The 21,912-nt window shown below is 40.3% G+C and overlaps 1 protein-coding gene across 2 annotated transcripts in view; it reads left to right on the forward strand.

The window, feature by feature from the left end:
* Nucleotides 1-21,912, forward strand: part of PLA2G4A (phospholipase A2 group IVA) — a 106,879-nt gene that overhangs the window by 69,832 nt on the left and 15,135 nt on the right. For both annotated transcript variants that reach the window (XM_070749008.1, XM_070749009.1), the window contains 4 exons: nucleotides 2,539-2,676; nucleotides 4,696-4,788; nucleotides 14,867-14,935; nucleotides 15,964-16,206. In XM_070749008.1, coding sequence (XP_070605109.1) covers nucleotides 2,539-2,676; nucleotides 4,696-4,788; nucleotides 14,867-14,935; nucleotides 15,964-16,206 — 543 coding nt within the window. The remainder of the gene's footprint in view (nucleotides 1-2,538; nucleotides 2,677-4,695; nucleotides 4,789-14,866; nucleotides 14,936-15,963; nucleotides 16,207-21,912) is intronic.

Genomic DNA, 21,912 nt, shown 5'->3' on the forward strand with positions numbered 1-21,912 from the left:
GACTTATAAAAGAAACAATAATGGAAACAAGGGGGAAAATGAATTTCCAGACAAGACAAATTACCCCCAAAAAAACACTCATAAGGAGCTGAACAATCACTCTACTTCAGAGCTTGGGAGAAGAATCTCAGTTTTAAGGACTTCTGGAAACCCATTTTTTGAGAGGCACGTGTATCTTTAAAAATATGTTATTCTAGAATAGGGGTCTCCAACCTTGTTAACTTTAAGACTTGTGGACTTCAACTCCCAGAATTCCTCAGCCAGGAATTCTGGGAGTTGAAGTTTACAAGTCTTAAAATTGACAATGTGGAGATCTCTCTTCTAGAGGGCAGACATGTATGCTGAGTCCCATTAGATGGTACTGTTTAATATGGTAGGTAACATGCCAACTATGTAGATCTTACCTGATGAGCAGACACCATGGAAGATGGTTCTCGGAAAACATGGCCGTATTTAGAGGTAATAACTACCATCTTGAATTGCTTCTGGAAACTCACTGGCTCTCAGTGCAACTTGTGCATGAATGGATGTCACGCAGGCTTATGCCAATCGTTTCCTGTTCTACTGCATTTTGGATTACTTGTAGTTTCAAGATGATCTTCAAGATCACATAGGGCACATTGCATGATATGATGAGGATATGAATAACTAAATGAAGGGCCTCTTAATGCAGGAATGGACACAATTGACATAAAGGATGGAATGGTGGAAAGTGGTGGAATCACTGGCTAAACTAGAAAAGGGGCAGTAAAAACATGTCCCAGCCATGGGAGGAAGTAACAAGGCCAGACAATGGAAGTCTTTATCTGCTGGTTCCCAAGATAATACAATTTCTGGCAAGATTCTTGTAAACAGATGATCAACAGTAAAGAAACTACTTCAAATCTCAGCCAATAAATGCTCTATCTTACACATTGGCAAAAAGAATCAGAACACAAAAACTTGGAGGACACAATCTTGTAGACGACCCTCACTCTGTTAAGGACCTTGGAGTACTCATATCTAATGATCTAAGTGCCAGAGCCCATTGTAACAGCACTGAGAAAAAGGCACTAAGAGTTGTTCTAATCTTGCATAGCCTCTTTTCTACAATATTAAACCGCTAACCAGAGCGTACTAAACATTTGTCAGACCAATCCTTGAATACAGCTCACCCTTCTGGAACCTGCGCTGCATATTGGACATTAATATAATTGAGAGAGTCCAGAAATATTTCACAAGAGGGGTTCTCCACTTTTCTGTATCACAACAGAATCCCTTATTCCACCAGACTTGAAATTTTGGGCTTAGAAAATGTAGACCTACGTCGCCTTTGATCTGATCTAAATGTAGTTCATAAATCATCTACCACAATGTCCTACCTGTCAATTAATACTCCAGCTTCAACCGCAACAACAAACACAAACACAAAATAGATTCAAACTCAGTGTAAACTGCTTGAAACTCGACTGCAGAAAATATGACTAGCAACAGGGTGATCAATGCATGGAATGCACTACCTGACTCTGTTTTTTCCCCAAACCACAAAAACTTTAACCTTAGACTGTCCACAGACGACTTCACCCCATTCCTAAGAGGTCTGTAAGGGGCATGCATAAGCATACCATCATGCCTACAGTCCCTGTCCTACTTTCCTATTGTCAAAATTTATATATATCTACTTTGCTTTGATTTATGTTTATACATACCTATTATCTTGTACACATTTTGACAAATAAACAAATAAATAAAATAAATAAAATTGTAATGTTAAACTAGTAAAAGAGATAGATAATAGCCCTCCACCCAAAAACAATCAAGTTTATATACTATCAAAACTCTCGTGTCTGTTTAACATTTTTTAACCTTCTGTTGTGCAAAATGCTGCAGCATAGGGCAAATTTGGTCAACAGAGGTAGTTCAAACAAGCTAATGCTGGGACTCATTACTCTCCCATGGAATGAAATTTGTGAAAGGTGTGACTGTTTCAAAGAGAAATGGATGAAGGAACTGGAAGGAAAGAACAAGGAAGAAGAAAGGATGGAGGAAGAGAGAGGGGGAAAGGAAGGAAGAGGATAAACTGAAATTGAAGAAACATCTCAGAAAAAGGCCATGACAAACCACTTTCAGTTAACACTTTACTCTATCTTTCCATTGTTGAATTTATCAAAACAGTATTTGTATCTGAAGTGACAGTTATAACAAATGATTTTGTTTGATCTTTTGCTGTGATTCTTTTGTTAAAAGAAGATCTTTATTGAGTCAAACTATTGCCCTAAATAAATAAATCATGTGGCATATTCATATGATCACACAAGATGAGCTCAACCTGAGTGAAATTTGGCTATGTTAGTTCATACATGTATATTGTGAGTCCTTCGGGATTAGGCAGCATAAAAGTTGAATAAATGAAATAAAATAAAATAAAAGTGAGAAAAGTGTGAGGAAATCAGAACTCTGAACCAATGGGAAACTTTTATTTGTAAGCACTGCCTTTGTAGTAGGTTAAGTCACTCCTAATTTCTCTCTGTTCTAACCATTGTTTATTGCTGCTTTCAGATTGGGTGGAATTCAGTCCCTATGAGATTGGAATGGCTAAATATGGGACTTTCATGACTCCCAATCTGTTTGGCAGCAAGTTTTTTATGGGCACGGTAGTGAAAACATACAAAGAGAACCCTCTGCATTTCTTAATGGGTAAGTAGTAGAATAAATATCAGAAAGTAAATAATGCCAAGCATCAGGGGGTAGGTTCCTACTGGTTCGGACCAGTTCACCTGAACCAGTAGTGACCCGCTGGTGATGTCACTGACTGGTTTGGTCGGTGCTGCCATCTCTCTCTCTTTTTTAAAAATTATTTTACTTCTGAACATGCACAGAAGCCAAGTTTCGAGCACTGCATGCGGTCAAAATCTTTTTTTTTGGCTTTTAAAAAAAATCAGATTTTTTTGGCACTGCACATGCTCACGTGATATGGGAGGAAGTGAACTAGCAGTAAGGTAAGTTAGAACATACCCCTGCCAAGCATTAGTCTTTTTTAAAAAAATAGTAGCATTACTCTCTGAAAATCTAAGGACAAAATGATAGAAATTTTCTAGCAAATATAGAATAATGACAATAATACACACCTTTAATCTATTTTGTATGGTGGCTCCTTATACAGTAGAGTCTCGATTACCCATCCTTCAGTCATCTGACATTCCGGATCATCTGACGTCACGGCTGCTTGAGGGCGTGGCTGTAGGCATTTCTGCGCCCCCAGACACGCCCCCAAACATGGCAGCCGCAACAGGGAAGCATTCCCCAAGGATTGACTTCTCTCTGCAAAGCCTCAATAGGGGGGATGGAGATGGAGATGGCGGGGAGGAGGGAGAGCCATTTCTCGCTTCTCTTCCATACACAACTCCCCTGCCGGCATTGGCTGCCCAGCCAGGAGGAATGCGCTACCTAACCCTCCCAATGCCCATTTCCCACCCACCTTTCCACCCCTTCCTGCCCTGCCTCTTCTCCGGGCCTATCTGCCCAATGCCCAGCGCCATCTTCTAGGCAGGAAAGTGATGCTGAGAGGAGGTGGGGCAGGGGAGGTGCAGGCTGCTACGGTGCCCGGCTGGGCGGGCGAGCAATCTGGGAGGAGTGAAGCGGAGGGCGGTAGGGGCCCCGCCGGCAGGAAATGTTTGCACCGGCAGCGGCTTGGGGCAAGCAGAGGAGAGAAGGAAAGAGCGCGAAGGAAAAACCTGTTGGCTTTTAGTACTGTAGTTTGCAGGAGCTGGGGTGGGGGAGGCATAGGCTACTGGGGTGCCCTGGCGGGCGGGCGAGCTGGGAGGAGCGAAGCGGAGGGCAGCAGGGGCCCCACCGGCAGGAAATGTTCATGCTGGCAGTGGCGGTGGCTTGGGACAAGCAAAGGAGGGAAGGAAAGAGTGTGCGAGTTTAGAGAGTGGCTTTATACCCTCTTTATCCCAGGACCTCTGGAGATCAATTTATTTTTCTCCTGCCTTGATTTTTAGTCAGGTCAAGATCACATACAATAGAGTCTGGATTATCCGACATTTTCAGCTATCCGACTATCAGCCCACCTGTTTATGTTGGATAATCGAGACTGCATATTATAAAGAATTGTATATAATTCTTTTAACAGACTCTGCTAGACAGTTTCAGCTGGACAAGCCAGGTTTTCCATCACATTATTGAAAGTGCATAAAGGTTTTTTTTAAAAAGAACCAAGCTAAGTTTCTAGCTGCTTTTTTTTTTTAACCTGTGTGGCATTATATAATTTTAGAAGATTCAAACACGTCAGACAAAATAGACAACAATAATTGTCTATATTACTCCTGGGACTGTTTGGTATAGGCAAAAAATAATAATATCTGGTTGACTCTTTTCTTCCTGTAGTAGAACTCAAAGTACCATTACTATATCAGATCTAGAAAATGTATATATCTCTGCTACCAACTAGTATTATAGATATTTACAGTCCAAATATAGTAATTTAACACACAGTTAAAGTATGTATGAATCACATTTGACTTTTCTAGTCCTAGTCCTAGTTTGCATTCTTCTTGATTCTATTCCTTAGATAAATCCCTTTTAACGTACTGTAATAATTTTTTAAATTTTATAAATGTTATAAGTTAGTTTGTATTTTAAAGTGTGACTTTGAAAATTAAAAGGATAAAATATCAGTCATTTATATACATAAAATATTTTGCTTGCTTTCAGGTATATGGGGAAGTGCATTTGCTATACTGATCAACAGAGTGCTTGGGGTTTCCAACAGCCATAATAAAGGACCCACAATGGAAGAAGAGCTAGGTATTGTAATAAAAGTTGGAGTATACAACTTTCTATGTTGATATTTCTGTATAAAAATAATTAAACAAATGTAAAATTGGCATGCTGAAAAGCGAAGTCCCAGCCTCCAAGTTCATCTATTTCCCAGGTCAACTTTTATTTCCAAGGGAAGCAATTAACCTACAGTGTAAATGCTTTTGTTGGAAATTTCTTACTTGCCAATTTAAAAAAGATAAAAGGAAGTAGAAATGGTACAGAAAACCTGTAGTGCTTTGACCTGCAGGGATGGAACCTAGAAGTGATAGAGATGATTATCTGTTAAAGAAAGTACTTTGCAACTGTCCATGTGTCATACGAGAGCCAGATTGTGAATGTTAAGTTCTTCTCAAGAGGTTTTGCAGCTAAGTAGAATGAATGTTCACCATACTTGGCTCCCCAAATCAACAGAGACTGTGAAAACTTCACACTGGACTTCAAGAATCTTGCAGTGCGTGCCTCTCTATTCTTCCTCTATACTCTGGGTTCTTGGTTCCCAAATGAGATGCAAAAGTTTCCACAGTCTGTGTTGATTTAGGGAGCCGTGTTATCTGCTGGTGTTGGTCCACTGTGCTTCATTAAATCCAGGGTCAACACAGTTACCTACCAGGAGATTTTGGAGCACTTCATGCTTCCTTCTGCAGACAAGCTTTATTAGGATGCTAACTTCATTTTCCATCAGGACTTGGCACCTGCCCACACTGCCAAAAGCACCAAAACCTGGTTCAATGACCATGGGATTACTGTGCTTGATTGGCCAGCAAACTCGCCTGACCTGAACCCCATAGAGAATCCAGGGAGCATTTCCAAGAGAAAGATGAGAGACATGGAACCGGACAATGCAGAAGAGCTGAAGGCTGCTATTGAAGCATTGATTGATTGATTGATTTTGTCCAATACACAATGAGGGTTTTAGTGGAGAGATAGAGAGAGAGAGAGAGAGAGAGAGAGAGAGAGAGAGATACATATATATATATATATATATATATATATATATATATATATATATATATATATATATATATATATAGACACACACACACACACACACACACAGTAAAATACATGATGAAAGTTATAGAGGAGATACTCATAGTAAAATATATCTAAGAAAGAATAGAAAAGAAGATATAGTAATAGAACATATCAATGAAAGAATAGAAGAAGAGATATAGGAATAGAAGAAAGGTATAGGAAATATAGGAGAGCAATAGTACAGGGGACGGCAGGTACTCTAGTGCACTTGTACTCGCCCCTGGTCTTCAATAACACATCAGCAATGGCACAGGCTGATAGCTTCATGCCATGCTGCATTGAGGCAGTAATTGCTGCAAAAGGGGCCTAAACCAAGTACTGAGTACATATGCATGCTTATACTTTTCAGAGATCCAATATTGTTCTATGTACAATCCTTGTTTCATTGAATGCATATAATATTCTAATTTTCTGAGATGGTGGATTTGGAGTTCTCATGAGCTGCACCCCATAATCATCATAATTATGACAAATTATGACTTGAACTGTCTTGCTTGCATGTAATCAGTTTCTCTCATATATTACGTTTCACCTTTTAAGTTGCATTACTAAAATAAATGAAATTTTGCACGGTATTCTAATTTTTAAAGTTTCACCTGTATGCAATTATCAGTGTAGAAAGGGTTGGGATCCCTGGGCTAATTTTAATAATAGTTTAGACAAATTAATGGACTTTAGTAACTATGGCTGTTATAGCTATGAGCAGTTAGGATGCGATGTTTCTTCCACTAGTATAGGATATCATTATGTCCTGTGTGGGAGCTTGTTTGAAGCATCTGCATGGCATGATTCAAAGTGTTGGTTATAACCTATAAAGCCCTATATGGCATCGGACCAGAATATCTCTGAGACCGCCTCCTGCCGCACGAATGCCAGCGGCCGATTAGGTCCCACAGAGTGGGCCTTCTCCGGGTCCCGTCGACCAAACAATGTCGGCTGGTGGGACCCAGGGGAAGAGCCTTCTCTGTGGCGGCCCCGGCCCTCTAGAATCAACTCCCTCCAGAGATTTGAATAGCCCCCACCCTCCTCGCCTTCCGTAAAATGCTCTAAGACCCACTTTTGTTGCCAGGCGTGGGGATAATTACCATCTTTCCCCTTTTTATTATATTTTTGGCCTTACTACATGATAGATTAGGTTGAATGTGTGTGACTGCATAGCTAGCGGTTTTATTATGTTATTAATGTCTTTTAAATGGATCTAATTTTTTATTGTTAGATTTGTAATGTATTGTATTATTGCTATGCTGTGAGCCGCCCCGAGTCTTCGGAGAGGGGCGGCATACAAATCTAATAAACTATAACTAACTAACTATGATATGACTTTGTATGAAAATTGACATAGAATTTTAAATGGAAGAATTGTTACAATGGACAAGAGCAACACATTACAGGTCAATACAACTTTTTAAAAGCAACACTGAATCTATTTTGAGAAAATGTAGAATACTATAAAAGGTTTTATTTCATTCCAAATAGACAACAGAGAATGCGAGGTGAGCTGTCTCTGAAAATGTCTTCATTGTAATAGTCACCCATGTCACTCCTTTATTTACTCATGGTTGACAGTCCTTAGTTTAGTCTGTGATCCCTTACAGAAATCATTTCCTCCTACTCCCAGGCAGTTTTCAGGCTTTTGAAATACTGTGGCTGAAAAAAAAATATCTATGTACATTTTTGGCTAATTTACAGTTTCGCATATCCTACAGGAAATTTCAATTCTTCCTAAAAGGTTAGGTAATAAAATTTGGGAGCATCTAAACTAAATTGCTAGTTGGTAGCAGCTGCTTTCCTATGCTCTAAAATTGGTGAATTTGTACTTCATTCAAAAGGACCATTTGAATTATGCATTACATGTCTGTAATATAAAGTCTTCAGATTGTGTCCCCCTGAACACAAGAACAAGGGGACACAATCTGAAGTTAGTTGGGGGAAAGATCAAAAGCAACATGAGAAAATATTATTTTACTGAAATAGTAGTAGATCCTTGGAACAAACTTCCAGCAGACGAGGTTGGTAAATCCACAGTAACTGAATTTAAACATGCCTGGGATAAACATATATCCACCCTAAGATAAAATACAAAAAATAGTATAAGGGCAGACTAGATGGATCATGAAGTCTTTTTCTGCCGTCAGTCTTCTATGTTTCTATGTCTTTCAAAGGCATTGAGACTTACTCCCAATTGGATTAAATTAAATACTTAAATGAAATACTATATTATTTTCATTTTATGCATATACACAGTATACCCATACAACAAATTTACATAACGCCTAAAGACCAGGCCCAACACACATATCAATCCCCAAAACATGCCCCACCTGCTACAAATTCCCCACCCTGAACCACCCAAACATCCACACAACAGACCACGTAATACTGTCCAAAAGCTCACTGATGGTGATCCTTTAGTTCATTGTTAAGTGCAATTATAGCTCTGGGATAACAACTATTCAGAAAATGTGTGGTCCGAGTTTTAATTGTCCTGTATCTTCTGCCAGAAGGCAACAGTCCAAAAACATTGTAAGCAGGATGAGAAGAGTCTCTGAGAATGTTATGCAACTTCCTAGAAGAGCAAGATGCGAAGATATTGTCCAGGACTGGTAGCTGGAGCCCAATGATATTCTGGATAGTTTTAATTATTCTCCGTAGAGCTTTTTTGTCAGCTACAGAGCTGCTCCATACCATGCAAGAATGCTATATGTCAGGACACTCTCAATGATGTTGCGATAGTAGGACAGCAGTAGAAGCTGAGATAGATTTATCTTCCTGAGCATTCTTAGGAAATACAGTCTCTTCTGTGCCTTCTTCACAAGCATGTTAACATTCATAGCCCATGAAAGGTCCGAGATATAAAAATCCAAAAATTTTAAACTACTAACTCTCTCTACTTCCTCGCCATTTATGTGCAATGGTAAATGTACATCTCTCTTCCTACTGAAGTCAATTATCAGTTCATTAATTTTTTTGGTGTTAAATGTAAGATCATTTTCTTTGCACCACAATATCGGCCCTTGTACAGTACTTTTTTTTCTATAAGCGGACTCATTGTTCTTATTAATGAGCCCCACCACTGTCATATCATCCGCAACATTGTTCTGAAATCTAAAAACATGTTTAATCCTATTGATTTCATTGACTTCGATGTGGTTAATTTTTGCATTACAGGTAGTTCTCGACTTAGAGCAGTTCATTTAGTGACCATTCAAATTTACAGCGGCAATGAGAAATGGACTTATGATAATTTTTCACAATTACGGCCTTTGCAACATCCCCATGATCATATGATCAAATTTCAGTTGCTTGGCAACTGGTTCATACTTATGCCTGATGCTGTGTCCCAAGGTCATGTGATCACCTTTTGCGACCTTCTGGCAAAGAAAAGTTAATGGGGAAATCAGATTCACCTAACAACCTGATTACTAATTTATCAGCTGCAAGGATTCACTTCACAATGGAGGCAGGAAAAGATGTAACCATTTAACCAATGTTTCAATGACAACGAGTCAGTCGAAGTGACTGGGGCACGTACTTGTCCACCTGTCTGGGAAGAGTTTGATCTGGTGACACCTGATGAAGTGGACAAGGCCATTGGAGCTGTGAGTTCCGCCACCTGTTCACTGGATCCGTGTCCCTCCTGGTTGGTTTCGGCCAGCAGGGAGGTGACACGGAGCTGGGCCCAGGAGATTACCAATGCTTCCTTGGGGAGGGGAGTTTTTCAATCACTCTATAAAGAAGCACTCGTGCGCCCCCTCCTCAAGAAGCCTCCCCTGGACCCAGCCGTGCTTAATAACTATCGTCCAGTCTCCAACCTTCCCTTTATGGGGAAGGTTGTTGAGAAGGTGGTGGCGCTCCAACTCCAGCGGTCCTTGGAAGAAGCAGATTATCTAGGTCCCCAGCAGTCGGGTTTCAGGCCCGGTTACAGCACGGAAACCGCTTTGGTCGCGTTGATGGATGATCTCTGGCGGGCCCGGGACAGGGGTTTATCCTCTGTCCTGGTACTCCTTGACCTCTCAGCGGCTTTCGATACCATCGACCATGGTATCCTTCTGCACCGGCTGGAGGGGTTGGGGGTGGGAGGCACTGTTCTCCAGTGGTTCTCCTACCTCTCTGGCCGGTCGCAGTCAGTGTTAGTGGGGGGTCAGAGGTCGACTCCTAGGTCTCTCCCTTGTGGGGTGCCTCAGGGGTCGGTCCTCTCCCCCCTGCTATTTAACATCTACATGAAACCGCTGGGCGAGATCATCCAAGGACATGGGGTGAGGTATCATCAATATGCCAATGATACCCAGCTTTATATCTCCACCCCATGCCCAGTCAACGAAGTGGTGGAAGTGATGTGCCGGTGCCTGGAGGCTGTTGGGGCCTGGATGGGTGTCAACAGACTCAAGCTCAACCCGGATAAGACGGAGTGGCTGTGAGTTTTGCCTCCCAAGGACAATCCCATCTGTCCGTCCATTACCCTGGGGGGGAATTATTGACCCCTCAGAGAGGGTCCGCAACTTGGGCGTCCTCCTCGATCCACAGCTCACATTAGAAACCAGTTGCGGCCCTATCTGGACCGAGACTCATTGCTCACAGTCACTCATGCCCTCATCACCTCGAGGTTCGACTACTGTAATGCTCTCTACATGGGGCTACCTTTGAAAAGTGTTCGGAAACTTCAGATCGTGCAGAATGCAGCTGCGAGAGCAGTCATGGGCTTACCTAGGTATGCCCATGTTTCACCATCACTCCGCAGTCTGCATTGGCTGCCGATCAGTTTCCGGTCACAATTCAAAGTGTTGGTTATGACCTTTAAAGCCCTTCATGGCATTGGACCAGAATATCTCCGAGACCGCCTCCTGCCGCACGAATCCCAGCGGCCGATTAGGTCCCACAGAGTGGGCCTTCTCCGGGTCCCGTCAACTAAACAATGTCGGTTGGCGGGCCCCAGGGGAAGTGCCTTCTCTATGGCGGCACCGACCCTCTGGAACCAACTCCCCCCGGAGATTAGAACTGCCCCTACTCTTCCTGCCTTCCGTAAACTCCTTAAAACCCACCTTTGCCGTCAGGCATGGGGGAACTGAAACATCTCCCCCTGGGCATGTTTAATTTATACATGGTATGCTTGTGTGTGTGTCTGTTAGCATATGGGTTTTTTTAAATCTTTAAATATTTTAAATTTGTCAGATTATTTATGATTTGTTCCATGTGTTGTGAGCCGCCCCGAGTCTTCGGAGAGGGGCGGCATACAAATCCAAGTAATAATAAAAAATAAAGTAATAAATAAGTTTCATTTAACAACAGAAATGTTGTGCTCAATTGTGGTTGTAAGTCGAGGTCTACCAGATCTTTTTCTTTGCTTCCTTTTAAAATTATTTAGGGATAAGTGAGGTGCGTTGATTATGATGTACTCATTCTCTCATGACTCTTTGAATGCCTGATAGTTTGTCCTTACAGTATTGCAATGTTTCAGAAATCCTTAAATCAGAGTCAGCCTTTGTGCAGAGTTTTAAAAAAAAGGGTGCATTGGTCACAGGATAATCCTGATACTGATCTACACACATATGCACTCAGATGGCCATTGCGTGAGAGCATGACTCTTGCAAAAAACACTCTCTCAATTATACTTTTAAGGAAGTACTTGCTTTCCAAATTGCAAACCGCTCCCAACTGAACATTTATTTGAGAAATAATAATAATAATAAAAACTCCAGAAGAGTAAGATGATCTACTTCTTTTACAAGAAACTTCGGAGAATATTATCAGGTTTTTTTATAAGAAGAATAAGATATCCTGCCCACATTGTTTCCCTATATACAAATATACTTTGGAAATCCATTTTTGCAGGAAGGGGAATATTGGAGTTATCTAGTAATCAGAGCCACTCATACTGAGATGTTTTTGAAGTATTTGAAATGTTTTTGATACGGTTCCACATAAAGAGCTGATCAATAAGTTAGTGAAGATTGGACTTAATCCCTGGATAGTTAAGTGGATTTGCAGTTGGCTGAAGAGTAAATATCAGAGGGTTGTTGTTAATGGCAAGTATTCTGAGCAGAGCCTGGTTACAAGCAGTGTGCCAGAAGAGTCTGTTCTGGGTCCTGTTCTTTTTAATATCTTTGTGAGTGACATAGGGGAAGGTTTGGTAGGGAAGGTTTGCCTATTTGCCAATGACTCTAAAGTGTGCAATAGGGTTGATATTCCTGGAAGCGTTTGTAATGTGGCAAATGATTTAGGTTTACTAAATAAGTGGTCAAAACAATGGAAACTGCAGTTTAATGTTTCCAAATGTAAGATAATGCACTTGGGGAAAAGGAATCCTCAATCTGAGTATTTTATTGGCAGTTCTGTGCTAGCAAAACTTCAGAAGAGAAGGATTTAGGGGTAGTGATTTCTGACAGTCTCAAAATGGGTGAACAGTGCAGTCAGGCGGTAGGGAAAGCAAGTAGAATGCTTGGCTGCATAGCTAGAGGTATAACAAGCAGGAAGAGGGAGATTGTGATCCCACTGTATAGAATGCTGGTGAGACCACATTTGAAATACTGTGTTCAGTTCTGGAGACCTCATCTACAAAAAGATATTGATAAAATTGAAAAGGGTCCAAAGACGGGCTACAAAAATGGTGGAAGGTCTTAAGCATAAAACTTATCAGAAAAGACTTAATGAACTCAATCTGTATAGTCTGCAAGACAGAAAGGAGAGGTGGGGGGGGGCATGATCGAAACATTTAAATATGTTAAAAGGTTAAATAAGGTTCAGGAGAGATGTGTTTTTAATAGGAAAGTGAACACAAGAACAAGGAGGCACAATCTGAGGTTAGTTGGGGGAAAGATTAGAAGTAACATGAAAAAATATTATTTTACTGAAAGAGTAGTAGATGTTTGGAACAAATGTGGTTGGTAAATCCACAGTAACTGAATTTAAACATGCCTGGGATAAACATATGTCCATTCTAAGATAAAATACAGGAAATAGTATAAGGGCAGACTAGATGGACCATGAGGTTTTTTCTACCATCAATCTTCTATGTTTCTATGTTTTTAATATGCCAGACTGTTGGATTCCATTATATTTATTCCCCTACACCTCTGCTCTTCCACCCCAATTCTTCTCTTATTCCTTGCACCTTTATATTTATCCCTTCTATTCCACTCTTCCACCCCCTCCCCTTCCTTCTCCTAACAGGTACAGCCCCTGCCCCAAAGCAACACCTTGCCCAAAGCCCTCAAGGACCTGCACCGCTGGCTAGGTGTGAACTGTCCCGGGTGGCCAAATGCCCGACGCAAACTGTACTTCCACAAATGGGCCACAGTGAAGGGATTGGGATAGAGGGCAAAAGCAGCACCTTGCCCAAAGCCCCTGCGCCCACCTCACCAATTGGCTGGTTACAAGCTATCCTGGATGGCCAAATGCCTGACCAATAGATTGCGGTGATGGGACTGGAATCGAGGGGCCGTGACCCATGTTCCAGGGCTAACAGATGGGGGAGGGCCAGCCGAGGTGAAAAGCTTTTGGATAATAACGCAGAGGCAAAACCCTGGAGGAAAAACAGGCATGGCCAAAAGGTCCTAGATCCTGATTAAAGAAGTGGCTCCTAATAGAATTCCAGGAGGTTGATTTGAGGGTCTCATAAAGCAGGAATTCCAAGAAACTAGATTGGTGATCCTTTGTCCTTGTCAGCTTTAAGTGTTGAGAATATCCTTTTTCCAGCTGGCCTGTATCTAAGTCAGTGTTTGTCAACCTTGGGCGTTTGAAGATGTGTTGACTTCAACTCCTAGAATTCCCCAGCCAGCGTTGCTGGCTGGGGAATTCTGGGAATTAAAGTCCACACATCTTCAAACACCCAAGGTTGACAAACACTGATCTAAGTATATAAATAGAACCTAGCCACTCTGGAGATCAAATTACTTATTGCATTGAACATATAGAAGCTACCTCTTCATTTATTCTTTTATTGCAACTGATATATCCAACTTCAATTGCATATCTGTATAGAGAGGGAAGTTTTACAATCTTTTTTCCTTCCACCCTAGAGTAATTTTCCAAAGGAAATAGCTATGAGAAAGACTTACATTATCGTCCCTGTGTAACCTTGTCCTGATCTCGGTCTTAATTTTATAGGCTTTACTTTTAAGTAACCTACAAAGTACTTTTTTAAATCTAATAAAAATAAATAAAAAATAAAATAAAATAAAAATACATTAATTGCTATTATTTTAGTGATAGTAAGTGAAGTAAGGGAAATTGTAAGCTACTGAATCTCACTTGTACCTGAGAAGTTTGACTGTTAATTTGTTTTGCACACTACATTGGGTCTTGCTTTTGACTCTGTTAAGACTAGTGTGCCTCATCATTGACTTAAGTAAAACAAAAACAGTATCAGGGTCCCCCCCCCCCCAAAAATGTTTCCTTTTAGTAATACTGAAATAATAATAATAAATAGTTAAATCAGATAGCAAACAGCAAAAGGAAGTTAGTGTCATAGAACAAGAAACTAACATTGTAAATTAGGATGGCATGAACTGCAGCTTTCTTTGTAAGAAAAAAAATGCAATGCCTCCAATTTTTACTTAGCCACCTTTTGATATTTATGGAGATGGAAAATCTTTTGCATAAAAAAACTGCAAAATTCGAGTTAACTTTTTAAAAAGAAGAAAACGTCACATGTTTTCTTTAAAGTGCCTCTGGAGGGAAGTTAGCCTAGATGAAAACCTTTAAGTTAATACAGAAAACTTCCTTTGCCTTATATTGCTGCCATGCTTCAGTCTCTATGTCAGGAATCTGGAATGATGGCACTTTTATGACTTGTGGACTTCACCTCCCAGAATTTGGAATTTGGAATCATTGTTCCCCACCTCTGTTCTATGTGATGGTCCACAGAAGACACACATTTTCTTTGTGTTTATGGAATGGAAAGCAACTGCAGTGAAGAAATACTCTGATTGATCGCCTTCCCCTCCCCAGTACTAATATATTTTCTGATTTTTTTGATTTCTCTATTTTCATTCAATATTTAAAGTATCAAACTATTTCTTTGTTTTCGCAGAAAATATCAGGTTGCGACAGATTGTAAGCAATGATTCAGATAGTGATGATGAATCACAGGGGCCCAAAGGTAAGAAACGTTACCAATCATGACACTGCCTACAAAATATTTTATGGACAATGCCTTACCAAAGAAAGATATAACTAAAAGAGCCAAACAAGACTATGTGTTAATTGGACAGAGGTTCTTTCTTTCTATTAATCATTTCTGGATGCTTCATACAAGTGTTTGCTTTTTTTTTTTTTCCTTTTCCTTTTTAAAAAATAAAGATAGATATTTAAATGTCCAGGTTATGTCCCAAATTTTAAAAAAGCATGTTAAAAATGCCAGCATGAGCTTATGATTTATATTTTACGTTAAGATATTGAAAGTGTTTTGCATATGTTGTCATCTTGTAATACTTAAAACAATCTTCAATATAGGTCAGAATCATGGTATAGGCAGCAAACAAGCAAACTAAGTAATAAATATTATTATTGCCACATTTCAGACCAGTGATTGCAGTGATGCAATTTAACTTCTCTGAGCACAGGCAGTATATTCATGTAGGAACAGTGAGGTGCTGCTTAATGCTTAAGTACTGTTTTCATTGTTACCTGCTTGCTGGAGAATAGTTTATTTATTAATTAATTTGACTTTGAATCTCAGCGGCCGATAAGGTCCCACAGAGTTGGCCTTCTCCGGGTACCGTTGACCAAACAATGCCGTTTGGCGGGCCCCAGGGGAAGAGCCTTCTCTGTGGCGGCCCCGACCCTCTGGAATCAACTCCCCCGAGAGATTAGAACGGCCCCCACCCTCCTTGTCTTTCGCAAATTACTCAAGACCCACCTTTGTCGCCAGGCATGGGGGAGTTAGGATATTCCTTCCCCATGGCCATTAACAAGTTATGTATGGTATGTTTGTGTGTATGTTTGGTTTTTATAACAAGGATTTTTAGTTGTTTTATTACCGGTAAATTGGATTGTTACATGTTGTTTTTTATCATTGTTGTTAGCCGCCCCGAGTCTGCGGAGAGGGGCGACATATAAATCCAATAAATAAATAAATAATAAGTGTGCTAGGTTTCATACTGATGTCTTTTTTTAAAACTTTTTCAGGCTCAGAAAACCCCCAGGCTGAAAAATATCACGAAGAGAGCAGTCAGGAAAGCTGGGTCCAGAGGATGTTTATGGCACTCGTAGGCGACAGCGCTCTTTTCAACACCCGAGAGGGCCGGGCGGGCAAAGTCCACAATTTCATGTTGGGTTTGAATCTCAATTCTTGCTATCCATTATCCCCTTTCGCTGGTATTAATACTCAGGAATCGGTGGAGGATGATGAAGTAGATACTGCTGTAACAGGTGAAAATCCATATATTTCTTCATTCTGTTTCTCTGATTAGTGAGACAGAAGGAAATGTAAAACAAATATTTATTATTTTATATTATATTATATTATATTTTATTTTATTTTTTTATTTTTTTATTTTATTTATTTTTTTATTTATTTATTAGATTTGTATGCCGCCCCTCTCCACAGACTCGGGGCGGCTCACAACAATAATAAAACAGTACAGTGTTCCCTCGATTTTCGCGGGGGATGCGTTCCGAGACCACCCGCGAAAGTCGAATTTCCGCGAAGTAGAGATGCGGAAGTAAATACACTATTTTTTGCCTATGAACAGTATCACAAGTCTTCCCTTAACACTTTAAACCCCTAAACTGCAGTTTCTCATTCCCTTAGCACCCATTTAGATTATTACCATGTTTATTTATTAAAGTTTATTAAAAAAATATAGTTATTAAAGGCGGACGAAAGTTTGGTGATGACGTATGACACCATCGGGCGGGAAAAACCGTGGTATAGGGGGGAAAACCGCAAACTATTTTTTAATTAATATTTTTGAAAAACCGTGGTATAGCCGTTTCGTGAAGTTTGAACCCGCGAAAATCGAGGGACCACTGTATACAATAAACATATCTAATATTTTAAAAGTATCTAAAAACCCATTAATTTAAAAACCATTCAACGCAAGCATACCATACATAAAACTATATAAGCCTGTGGAAAATGTCTCCATTCTCCCATGCCTGACGGCAGAGGTGACTTTTAAGAAGTTTGCGAAAGGCAAGGGAGAAATGTCAGGTTTCCAAGCAACATACCCCTAGTAAACAAAACTCTGAGGCAGGCAACTTCCTCACAGAATAGGTTTATTGGATATGTCATATTGGCAGAGGCTGGTGCCAATTCTTGCAGTTTTCACCTAATTAAAAGTAAAGTTTTTTCACTTTCTCAAAACAATCAGTCACATGATCCAATCAGGATGCTGTCCAGTTGCTAGGTGATTGTAGTCCCTTCCTTCCGAGCACCTGCAGGAATGTTCTTGGTTCCCAAGAAGTATTTTGTTTTCGCTACAACACCCCAACTATCTCTATCCCCCCCTCCCTATCCCTCTTCTCCAGTGTTTCAGTACTGAAGTCTCAAAAGTGCCTCAGTCAGGCCAACTTCAAGGTTGACAGCATTCTTAACTGAACTGCAGAGACTCCCTTAACAAAGCCCTACATGGCATTGGGCCAGAATACATCCGGAACCACCTTCTACCGCACGAATCCCAGCAGCCGATAAGGTCCCACAGAGTTGGCCTTCTCCAGGTCCCATCGACCGAACAATGTCTTTTGGCGGGCCCCGGGGGAAAAGCCTTCTCTGTGGCGGCCCCGGCCCTCTGGAATCAACTCCCCCCAGAAATTAGAACGGCCCCCACCCTCCTTGTCTTTCACAAATTATTCAAGACCCACCTTTGTCGCCAGGCATGGGGGAGTTAGGATATTCCTTCCCCTAGGCCATTACCAGTTATGTATGGTATGTAAGGGTTTTTAGTTGTTTTATTAAATTGGATTGTTACATGTTGTTTTTTTATCATTGTTAGCCGCCCCGAGTCTGTGGAGAGAGGTGGCATACAAATCCAATTAAAAATAATAATAATAATAATAATAATAATAATAATAATAATAACCAGAGCAGAAACATCGTAAATCAGACATAATTCACTTAACAACTGCTTTGCTTTAACAACATATATTCTGATCCCAATTGTGGTTGTAAGTCAAGGAATATTTTTATACCTAAAACGGGGTGTCAAACTCAAGGCCCGTGGGCTGGGTCTGACCTGTGGGGTGCTTACAACTGGCCCGCGTGGCCACCCTGGAAACAGCAAAGGACTGGTCTGCGGTGCTTCTGCCAGCAAAAATGGAGTTCCAGAGGGCTGCAGGCAGCCCTCCAGAGTTCTATTTTTGATGACAGAGAGTTGCAAGAGGCTATCACAGCCAAAAACAGAGCTTGGGAACCTGTTTTTACTGGCAGAGCACTTGGGCCACCACAGTCACCCCCAATATGAGTGACGTCAAGCTGGCCATGCTCACCTAACCATGCCCACCCCATCCTCCTGAGGTCAAACACAACCCTGATGCAATCCTCAATGAAATCGAGTTTGACAGCCCTGACCTAAAGAGGTGTGCAAACTTTGGGTTTACGTAACCAATTTCAGTCACTCCATCGCATCCTCCTTACCATTGAATTTTTCAAAACACTTCTTAGGCACACTAGTTGGAACAGTGCAGATACTTGGCACATAACTGGATAATACATTTTAGCATATAGTGGAATGAAGCCACTTTAAGCAATTGTCTTCCTTTTGTCAATAGGATAGTGCAGACTCCTTTTATGTCTGCTGCAGATTAAATACAGTACTTCTATTCCCTGCCTTTATCAGCACTTGAGAGACATCTGGCTTTAGTCATGGGGGTAGTTCATAGTTAAAATAATCAGCATTCTCATTCTGGCTTGCTGTGGTAATACGATTTTCACACTTCTTGTTCTTGTCTTACAAGGGCTTGGTTTTCAGAAACAGCCCATCAATCTGATGTCAGGAGTTGGATTCAAATAGTAAGCTGGAGACAGGATTACTTTGGCTGACTCCCAACCTTGAAAGTTCTGATTAGGGAAAATCAGGGAGTAGAGAAGAACTATTCTCATGAGAGATAAGGCTATCCTTCTAATTAATGACATTATATCTAAATCAAACCAAACAAGAACAGCAGTTTACACTCTGGAAATTTATGCTCATTCATATGTTTTAATCACTTCTATATGATTACCAAATGTATTCCATATTTTAATATAATTTCCAAAGGAGCTTTTAATTAAAAAATAGTAGATATGTTAAATGCATGATGGGAGAAATCACAAGAATGGGACAGGGTTTACAGGTGCAGCTACATTTATCTTAGATCCATGCCTTTCCTAGTTGTGAAGGCCCCAGAGAGGCAACATGTGGTATACTGTCTGTAGTGATGTGGACTTCTCCATGAGGGAATATTTCCATCAGCTCTGAAAGCGTGTCCCTTTCTTAAAAAGCCATGTTTGGATCCAGCCAAACTGGATGATTTTAGTTCATTCATTTCATTGAGAAGGTGGTTTTCTTCCACTTACCAGAATGGAATACAGGATCATTCAAGAATAATTGTAATCTTAGACTCAGTTCATGCAAGATTGAGATATTTGTTCTCAATGACAGCAAATGCCCTTCCAAAACCTTTTGCCAGGTATATTATAAATCATATAGGACTGGAAGTCTGCTATTCCAGCTCCCTACCCGAGGCAGGATGTGATGACCTGGGACATGGCACAAAAGTAATACAGCCAGTGAACTGGTATGAGAGCTTGGCTTGGAGAAAGGAATCTTTGGTTGTGTCTAGTAACTTTCCCCTCTGACTACTCACTACCCCTCCCATCACCCCTTGTGTTGTGTCAGGCCGAACTCTCTAACTCCACATGAAGGTTTCGGCCTGATATTACCACTGTATATGCCTCCTCATAACAAAAGGGTTCAATGGTTCAGCAGTTAAAGACATTGAGCATGTCAGCTGGAAAGCTGACAGCCCTGCTTCAAGACCTGACATCCCCACAACCTATCATGCTTACCTAGCCGTTTGAAAGCATGCAAATGTGAATAGATAAATAGGTACCACTTGGGTGGGAAGGTAACAATGTTTCCTATGCCTTGGCATGTAGTTATGCTGGCCACATGACCACAGAAAATGTCTTTGGACAATGCTGTCTCTCTTGGTTGAGAAACGGAGATGAACATCACCCTTTAGAGTCAGATACAACTGGACAGGAAAAAACTTTATCTTTACTATTTACTCCTCATAACTTTTTAAATCCACCATGTTGTTTCTCACAATAGTCTATCAAGGGCTACTTACAAGCAGGGAGTGAAATTTCTCTCTTCTGTGCTTGTATTTCTAAAGCTCCTTTTTAAAAAAATTAAAAGAGAATGGGTGTATCTGGATGCAGAGGATTTTCTTCTTGTTCTTTTTATTTGATGTAAGCTGCTGGGAGTCAGCCTCTAAATCTCAGCAATAAATAAATTAACTTCCCCAAGCTGCAAGTAAGCTTGAATCTTTAAGGCTCATAGTTCTTGCAATAATTCTCTTCCAATAAGTTATCCTTTTAAATCCACCCACATTGGTGGCTGTCACCACTTCTTGTGTAAGTAAGTAAGTAAGTAAGTAAGAGAGTGAGTGAGTGAGTGAGTGAGTGAGTGAGTGAGTGAGTGAGTGAATGAATGAATGAATGCACAGTCTGTGAAGAAGTTACTCCTTAGTTCTACTCTAAATCTCCTGAGATCATTGGATGATCTAATTATTTGTAAGAAGGAAGAAAAAATGTCTAATTTCTGCATGCCACACATACATCTCAGTATTCAGGACTTTATTCCTTTCCACCTCCCATTAAGAAAGCTGTTCATTCATCACTGAGCCACAGTTCAGTACTGCAGGCAACTTCTGCTAATCACCAGCTGCCAGCAATTTGGCAGATTGAATCTCACCAGGCTCAAGGTTGACTCAGCCTTCCATCCTTCCAAAGTGGGTAAAATGAGGACCCAGATTGTTGGGGGCAATATATGCTGACTCTGTAAACTGTTTAGAGAGGGCTGGAAAGCAGTGTGAAGTGGTATATAAGTTTAAATGCTATTGCTACAATGCTATCTTTGTTCTTTGTTTTCCATTATAACCATTTTGCAATCTCCCAAAAGATGGGGCTTCATTTTCCCATGTCTGTTTATTTTAGTCAGGAATTTTTGATGAGAAACTTATTCAGAGATTTATTTTAAAAAGGCCAATTATTCAATATCAACAGGGTCATTCCAGCCACGTGGCTCTATTGATAGCCTCAAAAAATTCTCAACAATTGATACAACAAGCAATAAGTTTGTAGAATCCCTTCAGATTTTTTTCAACAAGTTTTATTATAATTCTCTTACATTACTATCCGATTATTTTTTTCTTTCCTGCATTAAGAATGCATTAAGAATGCATTTATAATGTATTTATATCATTTCATGATGTATTTCTATCATTTTACCTGGTTAAGCTGGCCAGTTTGTAATTTGCAAGATTTTCCCTGGTTTGTTCGTTTTCTTAATTGGTGTTATACTAGTTATCTCCTAGTTTTCAGAACTGAAGTTGATTTGAATAGCAGCTACATAGGAGAAGCAAAGAGTTGACAATTTCACATTTGAAATGTTTAAAGAACTCTTTAAGTGGATGCCATCAACTCCCCATGATTTATAAGTGATTAGGCGCTCAAAAAAGGAAGTCTAGAATATCTTTTGTTATTTATCTCTGTTTTCTTATCTTATAATTTTAAAAGTGATGTATGCATGTTGACATATGTTAGATTAGATGAGAGAGGGCAATGTGATGGCTCAGCAATCTGGAAAGCCGAGAGCCCAGGTTTAAGACCTGGGTGTTGCATAAATGTTCTTGCCCCAACTTCTACCAACGTAGCAGCTTGAAATCCTGTAAATGCAAATACAGTGTTCCCTCGATTTTCGTGGGTTTGAACTTCGCGAAAAGTCTATACAAAGGTTTTTCAAAAATATTAATTAAAAAATACTTCGCGGTTTCCCCCCCTCTACCACGTTTTTTCCTGCCCGATGACATCATATGTCATCGCCAAACATTCGTCCGCCTTTAATAAATATTTTTTTAATAAACTTTAAT

Source organism: Erythrolamprus reginae, chromosome 3 (assembly GCF_031021105.1).
Source record: "Erythrolamprus reginae isolate rEryReg1 chromosome 3, rEryReg1.hap1, whole genome shotgun sequence".
NCBI classification, from domain to species: Eukaryota; Metazoa; Chordata; class Lepidosauria; order Squamata; family Dipsadidae; genus Erythrolamprus; species Erythrolamprus reginae.